The sequence below is a fragment of the Netta rufina genome (genome assembly GCF_964035555.1).
Source record: "Netta rufina genome assembly, chromosome: 2".
Classification (NCBI taxonomy): domain Eukaryota; kingdom Metazoa; phylum Chordata; class Aves; order Anseriformes; family Anatidae; genus Netta; species Netta rufina.
In genome coordinates, this window is record NC_140124.1 from 108,298,195 (window position 1) to 108,310,721 (window position 12,527).

Genomic DNA, 12,527 nt, shown 5'->3' on the forward strand with positions numbered 1-12,527 from the left:
CTGTATTTTCTTATTGATATCAAAGGGATTCAGAAATTAAGCACCCTCTTGTAAGGGAGGCTACAGGAACCGACCCCATGAGTCCTTTGTGATATAACACTTGTGGTTTATGCCCCTTTTAGATGTAGCACAGAGCTTCTTAGCCCGTAACTTCAGCAGACAATGTTTAGCTGTTACTTTTGAAACCCTGATATAGCGACAATTAGCAGAGGAATTGCAGTTCTGGTTAAATAACCATAACCAGAGCAAGCTACAATCCCAGCACACTTCTAACTACCGAAAATCTTCACGAATCTGTACAAAGAGGCAGTAACGAAAAAGAAACAGCTGACTTTAACTTTTAGTTTCACATGATTTGAAGAGCACTTGCATCTGCAGAGAGGCACGGACCGCAATGAGCAGCTCCTCTGCACGAACTCCTCTCTCAGCAGGAGATCTGGGGCAGTGGCCATTTAATTTGGACAAACAGAAGCTGGAAAACATAACCTTGGTGAGTACATTGTATGTGGTTATCTACGTCCTTGGAGCAGAGCACCACCTGTCACCACCCTGTTTAATGCTGACATTAAGTTGCATTATCTTCACCAGAAATCCAAACTAATACAATGCTGTCCTAGCCTCTGGGTTTACATCTGCTGTTGTCTGCAATCCTTCACTAACCTGGTGTCTTAGTTTGGACTCAGGCACTCAAAACCCTAGATCCAAAATATCTTACGAATTTCTTAATAAGACACAGCCACACTCCTGAGTTCAGCCCCAGGCCTGCACCTCTCAGTAAGACTTTATATTGGATTCCTTCTGACATATCCTTGCCTTACCACCCTCAACAGCTCTATTAGTAACAAATTGTTCCTGTTATGGTCCTTCTGAAGTCAGATGACATCACTTGAATGCTACGATATGCTGGCAAGTGGTGCAGAAGACACTCGGCACTGATCTATGGCCAGAACTGAAAGTCTTCTTTCAGCTAACGCAGGTACCAGAGAGGCCACTGCAGCCACACCACCTGCGAACACAAAACCAGCTAAAGCTGTGCCCAGCTCACATAACAGGGCTCCCAAACTGCTTCCCAAAAAGGCTCTTTTGCCAAAATCTTTCTGGAACTCCGACTGTCCAAATTTACCCAGACTGCTGCGCTAGACAGCGTTATTTTAATTGGAAACATTTGGGGATCCAGGCATTGCTTCACAAATCCTGCAGAGGCTGGAGGTTGCCGAAAGCAGAGAGGGCCGTCCAAGGTACCTGCGTGTCTGGGCTCCAACAGCAGAGCCTTTCCCCAGGTACTAAAAACCTGACGGTGGATGGAGAAACAGCTCTGCTCCGAAACTGAATTACACTATGGAAACCCAGGCACGCTTTAGGCTTTTTAATGCCTTACAATGTTGTAATAGAGGTTGACAAATACAGCCCATGAGGCCGCCCGAACACCTGCATTAAATAGCAGGAGAAAGATTACTCTGCGTGTCTTGGATCTTTCTCCAGTGTCAGTTCCCAGTGCAAATTTATTTTTGGTGAGGCAGATGAGAAATAGGATAACACAGATACATCATACTGCATTTTAATGGGAACTGGGTTTCTTCTGAGAGACTCTGGGATTAAGGTCTTAACCCCGTTGAATTTAACAGGAGATTTCACTAAAAGAAGTATCTGAGAATTACAGACCTCCTCTGTTCCTCTGCACTTCTTTCTTTAAATTAAGATATATATATATATATTTATTTTATTTAATACAAGAGCTTCTCACCTCAGAATTTCCCCTCTCTTTCCCTTTGAAGAGGGGCAGTGAGCGGCTGTGGTGGAGCTCAGCAGTGTAGCAGGGTAACATCACTGCAACAATACTTTTGTTTTCAAATGGTTCTGTGCTCAAAATAAACACGTCTACAGCAGGCTGTCAAGTCTTTGCCTCAGACTGAGAGGGGCATCCTTCCCCACAGGAATTAGTTTTGGATCCTCCATCAGGTACAACTTTTCCACTCAAGCGAGTGCTCTCTCAGTCAGGCACCGGATCTCCCCCACCCACCACCAGCTCCAGCAGCCCACAGGGCTTCCCCTCAGCACCTCTTCTTCAGATTTGGGGCCAGCCACAGAAACTGGCCTCTTCCCCACTGTTCTCTCACCAACTGAACGCATTCTGCCCTTTGAAAGCACAGCCTCACCCACTGCATCCAGGAATCAATACTCCAGCTGGGCTGGCCAGCCCCAAACACCCCATCAGACCTTTCACAGGCCTATCTCCACGTCAGTACTGGTGTCAGCATCTGTAATTCCCCTGAATTATCCTTCTCTAAAATGAATAAAATGTCAAAGGAAACAAAAAACAAACTGAAGTCCAGAAAAGTTCTTTCTGACGAAGTGTGTCTATCTCAGTTTTGACACAATAATTTGTGCTGTGTCAAATTTATCTCATGTGTGCACAGAGCTAAAACCAGAAGCATCTCCTGAGCTTCACAGCCAACTGAAAAGTGCAATTTCAAAATAGCCTACACTTCCTATGTTTTTTCCTCACAGGAACAGGAACAGGAAACCAGCTTCCTTCTGTACACTGACTCATTCAAAAGAAAACAACTAATTGCTGAAATTTTGGGGAAGAACTGCAGAGGGACTGACTGGCATTTGGCAAGCCCTCTAAACCATTATGGCAGGGTTCACTGACACACAGAGGTTACCATTTCATAGCGTTTTGAGCCAAAGGGGTTGTGTTTCTGCTTCTCAACCACTCATGCAAACTTTAAACTCACTGTGAAGTTAGATTTGAACCAACAGGTTGGATGGCTAACAGAAGTGGCTGAGGTGTGAAAGCATTGCCAGCTGTGGTGTGAATGTATTGCCAACTTGCCACCTAAGTTGTGGGAACACAAACTTCTGGCAGGGCTATGAAACAAAAAGTGTTAAATTGCCACACCAAGATATGCCAGAGCTTGTTTGTGAAAGTCCTAAATCAAAGAGTCAGTGCTGAATTATAATCATTAACTCACACTATGAACAAAACTTACAGAGAATCTTTCTTATCATAAATTTGAATTCCTTTGTCTTCGGTTTTCTCAATTTACTTTTCAATTCCCCTCGAGGAATCAGCTGGAAGGATTCTCACACATAATCTCATACACACAAGAAAAAGTTGAATAAAATAACTGGAATAATACCTACAGATAAATATTAATTAAAACTTGCTTTAAAGTCACTATCTAAAATATTAGTTTTACTACTATCTTTATTCTGGCTCAAAGTGAGTATGAAAGCATAAAAGACTTTTTTTTTTAAGAATGCTTTTAAAAGCAAAGTCCTCTATGGTGTCTTAGAGGAAAGCCAAAATTATAGTCATTGTAAAAACAAAGCAGAAACTGTGTAATATTAAATTTTTCCTCCCTTGTTTAGTTCCTCTATAAGTGATTCAGGAAAGAAAGCCTGTTGAAAAACAAATAAAAAAGCATTAAAAATGCATGAAACTTACTTGTGTCAGACTGAGATTTCAGCATGCCTTCCATGTCTGTGGTGATTTTAGAGACTTGACTATAAAACTGCTGGACAGAATTTTTGAGGCCAGAAATATCTTTGGAATGAGATAATATAGTTCCATTCATTTCACGTATGCAGTTCCACAAGCTGCTCACGTGCTTATTCAGACCTTCTTTTATCTTCTGCAAGCTACCCGAGACAGAGTCCAGCTTGCCGCAAACTTTTTCAACATTCGCGACTCGGCTCTCAACATCTGAAACACCATCCTGGACACCTTGGGTCTTTTCTTTACACTTGTTGAGATCAGTCAGGACATGGTCATTTAATTGTTCTAGTCTCTCTTTCACTTCACTGCAGCAGTTATCACTAGGGTGAATGGTTTGATTTGCAAATGTCCTCTGCATTTGATCAATTTTTCGGTAGACACCTCGTTGTGTTTTTCTACAGGTAGAATTGACACCCAGAAGTTGCTCCCTGCAACTATTCAAGCCATCTTGGAGATTTTTCATATCTTTATCCATGACATTTAGACTATACCGGAATACACGCAAATCTCTCTGCATTTTCTGGTTGTCACGTTGGTTATCCTTAATTAAGTTAAGTTTCTCATTAAGAGAGCTATTTAAAGACTGCAGAAGAACAGAGTTGTTCTCTGTTTTCAAAAGCAAGTGATTGTATTTGTTATTACAATTTTCTAGCTCTTTCTGAAGGTCCTCTGTCCCTTGTGGTGCTGACAGACATTTCTGGCCACAGAGGTGTTCGAGGGACAGTAATTTGTTCTTGACAAGATTTATCTCCGTTGTAAACTGCTCGTTTGCAAATCCAGTGTCACTAGGCATAATAGGCCCAGGATTAATAAACATTCCATCCGGGTCTGTGGTATTAGCAATCTCTAAAATAGTGCCACCTAGCCTATCTTCTAGTGACCGGAGCTTTTGGTCAAACAAGTCTCTCAGCTCATCTACCTCAGCAGCTATAGCACCTCGGAGAGTTTCCTCAACGTAAAAGCAATGTTCTTCAGCATTTCGTTCTGTAATGTTCATCCTTGCATCTAGCTCCTCCAGCCTCTCACCAAACATGTCTTCCAAATCCGGAGTTGACAACCGACTGATTTCATTGTCTATTCTGACATTCAGGATCCTGTGTGCTTCCACAACTCTGTCAAGCTTCTTGTCTAGATCTTTTATCTGCTGGTCAAAGTCATTTCTGTCACCCTCCTTGCAACAACTGGACTGGTTTGATGGAATCTGAGTTCGGAGAGTATTTATTTCTTTCCTCAAATCATTCTCTTTTCCTCTTATAACATCAATTATACCTAAACAGTTATTGTCATTGTCATCACACTGCTGCTGGATATCCTGTAGTTTGTATTCACAAGAGTTCTTCAGATCTGCCATTTTCTTTTCAAATCCTTCCAGTATTTCCTGTCTGAGGGACTCAAATTTTGAGTCTATGTATTCCTGATACACATTGCCACTAGGCATTGTTAACGTAGGTCCCTGTGCTGCCTCCTGCAGTTGTTTTAGTTGTCCTTCATAGCCTTTTACTTTTCCATTCAGTTCCTCCAGTTGGTCATTCCTGATCTTCAGTGCTTCTTTGACCTCGGCTAGCTCAGACTTTATATCTTCCATTTCAAAATCAAGAAAAGGGTCTTTCTGATCTTTATTGCTGAGGAGTCCAGGCAGATGGATAGTGTCTGTTTCACCACCGACTGCACTGTCAGGCTCTGGGCGGTCATAAAGGTTGTTCAGCCAAGTGACCAACATCTTACTTGCATCTTCTTGGACAGTCAGCTTTAGGTTTTCATTCACACCTGCCAAGGAGGACTGAAGTTCAAGCACTGATCGTGTAAGTCTAAACAATTCTTCCTCAAGAAACTGCATTTTCTTCTCATATGGTGGAGGTTCTGGCGCTTCTGTTGGTTCTGTATCTGTTTCAAAGAAATAATAGACTAAGTCTGGAAATCAGCATTCTTAAGGGTATCCGTTTTGGTCAACAGAGGCCAATTTTACTTTTGCTGAAATCCAAAAAATACTTCAAAATGCGTAATGCTTGTTCCCTTTTCTATTCTTGCTTTCAGTAGTTTATGATTAAAAAACCTTATCAAATAATTCCAAACTAAACGTTTTAGAACATTGACCAATTCTTGCTCAAACAGCTGTACAGAAAAGACATTGACCACATAAGCAGCAGAATTCCTGCCACTGGAAGCTGGACAGGCATAGCTGATCCTGCCTAAGGGGATGGATAAGTGGAATCCCTAAGATCCCTCCAGTCCTAGTTCCTAGGATTCTCAGCAACAAGGCACTAGCAAGTCAAGACACTGAGTGTGATCCCAAATAATGATTTAATATAATGCAAACCTTCAGCTAGATCACCAATTGTTTTAACAACCATTTAAATATCATTTTAATGTGTAGATCTGTATGACCATATTTATTTACATATTCCTATGTATCTTTGCCATTATGCACTGAGGGATAAACTCTATAAAGACATCGTGTATAAACCCTACTGTGATGTCGCATTACATCCTTTAGGCAATTCATAATTCAAGGACCTTTGTGCAGTTAAGGCATGCTATCACGGGCACAAGTAAAAGTAAAATGAAGTTAAGAAGCGGAAGTGAAGAAGAAAATATACTTTATAGAAAAAACATACACAAGTTGTTAGCATCAGAAAAACTCTTTCAGATGACAAGTAAACAGCTAACAATAAGAAAATTCCCCTGTCAAATTGTGACTCTATTGTAATGGAGTGCTGTTAACAGTTAAATCTTCAGACAAAAGAATTTTAGCACTGATTCCAAGCTACGAATGCTAGATATACTTTGGAAAGCAACACTGAGATTGAGTTTGAAGGACATGCAGTTAGAATTGTTCTTAGCTTTAAAACGGATTTCAGCTAAAAGACAGTACAAAGAAGGTAGGAAATCATAAAGTATTCAAGACAGGCAGAATGGCTGCTTCCTTTAGTAATGAAAAAGTATGAACACACACAGTGTAGCTATTACATACACACTGGTCTACTTTTGCTTTGAAACATAGGTTTTTTAGGGAGTTTTGTCAGAGCAAAAAGAAAATCTCTAGATAGAAGCAGCATGCCAGTTAATAAAGAGATTATCATGTTTTATTGTCAGTTTGTTGAAGAAATAGTTTAGGCGGGCTAACAAAATATTTAAGCGCTTTATTTTTAAAGCATGTATATAATGTATAGGAGTAGTTTAAAACTATGTATTTAGTCCTACTTGATTCCACTACACAAAAACACCAGTGGAAATCTGACTAAGTGAACAGCTAGTATGACATTAATCTCTGATGCTGCTGTGAAGAAGTCCTTCAAAAACAAGCATCTGTTTACCATTTCTTATTGATGGAGGAAAGGCATAATCCTGCAGCAACAGCACTCCTCTTACCCTTTCAGAAGGCAGTATCTAATACAACATTATTCATTCTTTATAGTATTTTTTTTAGCATTTGAGGCTTATCATTCCCTTAACCTTAGTATTAAGGCAGGTAATCTAATATTAATCTGTAAAACCTGCTCAGGTCCTTGAACAAACAACACACTGTGAAATGCTAGGAAGCACCGTCTATCATTAAAACTAGTACCTGTTCTTTTTTCATTTTAATAATAGTTTCTCTCAAATATATGTTTTTTTTTTTTTTTTTTTTCCTGAACATTGAAGAAACCACCAAAAAAAAAAATCTCTGTTTTTACAAAAAACAACCTTAAGACAAAGATTTTCCTGAACCATGAGAAGACAGATGGCATTTATGGCCAGTGTTTCACACACACCCCTTCATTATTCTTCAGGAAATTCTCTGTATCAAGACTGTTATTGCCTGGCTATTATTTTCCCACCACACAGTGTCTTCCATATGGATTTTGTACCTGCCAGTAGTTGAGTTTAATAGAAACCATAACGGTTATTATACGTAAAAGGACAAAGCAAGAAACCAGACGTGATCATGCATACCAAAACTCAAACAAAAAGTTACCCAAGCCTTTCTTCACAACAGCTTTCACCGGTGCTGTGGGACGACGAGCTGCCTTTGGCTGTTCTGCTGGCCCTTCTCTGCAGTCTTCACCTTTATATCCAGGACAACATCTCCATTCTAGCTCTGTTACTGTCTTGTATGCAACTGTATACCGAGGTCTGAAACTCGTTCGGTATCTGCCAAAACAGAAAGTATTGTAAACGATCTGTAACATCAGCTTTTACTTAGACTAAGCCTAAAACTAAAACTGTTTTTCTTTTAAGTGAGATTCAATTAACTTCAGACATGCTTTATTTTTTTCCTCCAAACATTAATTAAACAAACTTTTTTGTTGAGGTCTAAAAGTTACATGCACTTAGCTCAGTCGTGTCAGGAAGAGCAAACATGGCCCAGGCATGAGGGACTTTCTTCTATGAGCTGAGGGACACTGCTCTGGGGGAAGTGAAGGTTCATTTCGTCAGGCATTGCTGAGAGTAACAGTGACTGCCAGTGTATCACTATGAATTCAAAACCTTTCTCCTCTAACTACTTTTCATCACAAATCCACCCACAGGGCTCCTCCGGCAGCAATTCTTCACAGCATCAAAACTGCTTCTGCCTGCTTTGTCCCACTTGTTCCAATATCATTGTCCCTTAAAACACTCCCCAGAATCCGTATGCACAGAGCAGTCAAAGCCAGGAAGGCTGTTCCAGGAAAAGACAGGATGCTGACAGCATGAGTCAGATAAGGACATGAAAGAAGGGGTCAGATGAAAGGCTAAGACCAATGAGGGAATCGACTCTTTCCTACTTCGCTGTCCCTGTTAAGCTCAAGAGTTCTTGAGGACAAACCTATGCACCTTACGTACACGCAGACTTAAGGTTCCCTGATTAATCACTCAAAAAGTTAATAAATGGCAACCTGATTCTGAATGTGCAACTGTCTTCAACCAAGACTTTTTCCACAATTTTTTTAACCGCATATATCATAAGTTCATCTACAGTCATACCCTAAGGGATCCCCCCATAGGATATTCAGAGGCTGTTTTATTTTATAAAAAGTGTTACCAGTTTAAGGTATAGCTCATGTAGGGTGGAGAGATGAGGAAATGAAATAAAACAGGAATTTGTCACCTAAGTTCTGTAAAGTGGTATGCTTGGAACACCAACTTCAATATGAACGAACATCTTACCCTGATTCCTCATGAGAATTTCTTTCTGTGAATAAAATTATCATGACACCACCCTCTCTGTTGCACGTTCAGGTCTTTTTTCATAGAGTATTTCACATTAGAACAACACTTTGCATCCTTTAATCGCTTCACAACTGAAGTGCCCCTGAAGTAGTAATACTGGCAGAAAAAATTGGGAACAAATGCAATGGACTTAACAAAAGCTCTACAACACATCTCATTCATTCAGAGGGTATTTTGGGACAGGGAGAAGGCAGTATGTAATGAGCACCCAATGCTATCACAAAAAATCAACTCCTCGTCTCGTTAAATATTTACTTGTATTAATATGCAAAATCTCCTTTTGTTTAAAAATAATCAGTAATCCACTACCAGCTGGAAAGAATTAAATCTTACAGCAACTGTGAAACAGTTTCTATTGAAAGTCACGGAGTTTAGCTGTTAATCTCCAAGGCTTGTGTGCAAATAACTGCAGAAATAATTCTGCATTTTTCATGCATCTCCCACTCCACTGACATAATTCTAGGATGTCCTACATCCGACAGCCATTTGCCGTCCGTGTTTTGATAAACTGCTTAGAAAACTCGGGGCGGGGGGCTTCAAAGTGTTAACCACTAAGTAGGAATTTGTTTCTTTTCCAAACATATCTTTCCGAGTTCTGTAACAATATATTCCACTTTTGGCACTGAGGAAATACTCAATGTTCTTTTTTGCGTTACTACTCTATGTACAACCTCTCATTTAAGGGAAAAAAGTTATTTTGACTAGAGACAGTGTCATACTTTTCCAAGCCATTTTGGGGCCAAACAGTAGGTTATTCTAACAAGCCTCTCCGGATTCTCTTTTCCCATGAATCTTCAGAGAAAGGCAAGGGTGGGACTAGCCTGTAAATCTGTCCATCAGCCACTCCCAGCTGAATGGTTTGCTCCGGTTATCAGGTTTTCAGATTCTGCCTTGGTGAACATTAACTCAGAGGGGTTTCCGATCCTTTTTAACCTTCACTATAGCACACGGTGAAACTGCTGTGGGCTGCGCTCAAGCTCATAATTTCTTTTGCTGTGTTCACGAAAACATCTGCTGAATCCTGTTTACAAATGTAAAGAGCAGCCATCCCAAGGTCAAGTGCTTCAAAATTAAGCGAGTGCAACGTAGAGGGCACCATTGGAAAGGACAACATCCCGACCACCCAGGAACTTCCTTTTCCTTCTCCCTTATCTGAACATTAAACCACATCTCATGTAGGTAATTTGGGTAGGATCCCCTTCCTTTGAACTAGCTGCTAGAGGCAGAGGAGTGACAGGATTAGCTAAATGTTTTAGTGGTTTGAAGTGGTTTAAGAGTCATTACCATCTCTCTCACAAACACCACATTACTGAAGTACAAACTTTGAACTTCCAGATCCATTTTCATATGCCGGAAATGGCAGTACAGACTTTTCTCTGATTGCCATAAAGCACTTGACTGCTCTCAGCTTTGTGTGTGTTCCTCTCTATACTGTCAGGGACAAACTCCTCCCTGAAAATCAAAGTATTTTGACTATCTTCAGATCACTAAGTTATATTTCTCTTTTTTTTTTTTTTTTTCAGTAAAAAAAAAAAAAAGTAGCTAAAAGCAAATTTATAAAAGGGAATAAGAACAATGTTTATGCAAAACATGCATTTGTTTACTCAAATAAATTATAAAATGAGGATTTTCCTTGTACCGTTTCTGCCATTTCTCTCATATCTTAGATGAGTTTCTCTTTCCATACTTCCTCTATAGTCATGTTCATCAATATAGACAGCTTCAGACTTACTTTAGTATGATTTATTACAAAAATTATTTGAAATGCAGAAGAATCCTCCTGTCTTAAATTAAAGAACAAAAACACCGTGTAAGTCTTAGCAGTCTATTCCTTACAAATTCTCATAACTGTCTGAGAGCTCAAGCAAATACACAAATTGGATCTGTTTTGATTTCAACTATGACCTGTCAAGTGCTGACTAACCTGAATCTTAAACCACAATTCTCCTAGGGCAAAAAGTGTGCTAGAATGAAAATGCTTCAAAATCTGGACACACCACAGCTTTCACATTTTACAACCTAAACTGCCGTACCAAGACAGTAATGCTCATGTGGAGCTCAGAAATTAAACAGTGATTTTCTTAGCAAGAGCTACTGCTTCTCTATGTTGCCAGTCCAGTTCATTTCATCACACAGCCAGTGCCATCGACTGCAGCAAGACTAGTCATGTTGAGGCAGGGAAACGGGAACTTACCCTAAAACTTTTCTAATTGGAATTCGGTCATATACAAGTTTCTTAAAATCATAGCTTAATTGCTACAGCTTCACTCCTTCGTGCAGACTTGTGGAAGTTGCCCATGCAAGGAATGTGTCGCCATTCCAGGACTATCCAGATGCACTGATGAATGAATAACCTTCACCAACAAGCGGCCAGCCTAAGCGTGATTCCCAGTCATGTAAGTTTTTTATAGCCAGAACTTTGCTTGCACAGTGGGTTTCAGTGGAGGAGCTGCAGACTTCCAGGGTTTTGGCAGGCTGCAACAGCACTGAACACAATTATATTCTTGGTTATGGTTCTGACAAAACTAAGGAAAACGTACCTTTCTGCTAGGGAGCACAGCCAGAAAATTATTTCTGATTCTACACAGTTTAATGATGTAGGCTTGGGAGCTAGTAGAATACAAAAATCAGATGTCTCTGTTTATATTTGCAGTATTTGGAATTAAGCTGCTCACACATTAGAGCATACACAATGTACTCAGTGTGGCAGGAGAGAAAAAATGTCATTATAACGTTGCTTCTCTATGCAGCTGGGTTGTGTTAAACAGTTAGAACACAACATGCCTGAGTTTCTCATATTTTGTCTTGTAGTTGTGAATCTCTGCAGTTACCTAATGAGGCAATTTAGTCAAATTCAGGAAAGTTTCATAAGTCTCAAAGAATTGCGGCTCCACATTAATGCCTGTATATGTTGGAACATAATTAAAAACATAATAATCATAATAATTTATTAAATCATCCCCCCATGACCTTGGATTTCTGCTATTCAAGTGTTAATAATCATAATTATTTTTTACAACTGTCTCACAGACTGAAAAATTTTTCTTTTCTTATATGATTAAAACTTGCATCATCAGCATTTATTGTGCCTTGTCACCTAATCCTCACGAGGACTTCCAGCTAAAGGAGATGGCCACATCCTCTCGGAGAATTGAGCTAAAATAATATTAATGAGGTCATTCTTTTAGACAGCAGGAACAAAGAGGGCCTTCAACAGTCTCTAATCTTCCCTTGCAAGAGAGAAAATAAGAACAGCTGGTATTTACATTACTGGTAACAGCAGACATGGAGAAGGTTAACATCCTCAACAACTTTTTTGCCTCAGCCTTCACAGCAAGTCAGGCTTTACCACATCTCTTGAATCCCTGAACTTCTAAGCAGGGGCCAGGGGAGCGAGGTCCTTCCCACTGTAAGTGAAGAGCAGGTTTGAGACCACCTGATGACACTGAACAAGTACAAGTCTATGGGGCCTGATGCCATACATACCAGGGGCCTGAGGGAACTGGCTGAGGGAGTTGCCAAGCCTCCCCCCATCATATCTGAAAAATCCTGGCAGTCAGGCCATGTGGTGACTGGAAACAAGCAAACATCACTCGCATTTTTAGAAAGGGTAGGAAGGAGGACCTAGGGAACTATAGACCAGTGAGCCTCACCTCTGTGCTTGGGAAGATCATGGAAAAAATCCTGAAAGCAATGTCAAGGCACATGAAGGAGAAGGAGGTGATCTGAGACAGCCAGCATGGCTTCACCAAGGGCAAATCATGCCTGACCAGTCTGGTGACAAGTGGTGTCCCTTAGGGGCCTGTTCTGGGACTGGTGCTTTGTCATTTTATCA

General features: G+C 40.3%; 1 protein-coding gene across 1 annotated transcript in view; it reads right to left on the reverse strand.

Annotated features, from left to right (window-relative positions):
• The window catches only part of EMILIN2 (elastin microfibril interfacer 2), a 38,698-nt gene that overhangs the window by 14,375 nt on the left and 11,796 nt on the right, over positions 1-12,527 (reverse strand). The window contains exons 3-4 of the mRNA XM_084282477.1: positions 7,458-7,633; positions 3,452-5,386 (exon numbers count right to left, since the gene is read on the reverse strand). Coding sequence (XP_084138603.1) covers positions 3,452-5,386; positions 7,458-7,633 — 2,111 coding nt within the window. The remainder of the gene's footprint in view (positions 1-3,451; positions 5,387-7,457; positions 7,634-12,527) is intronic.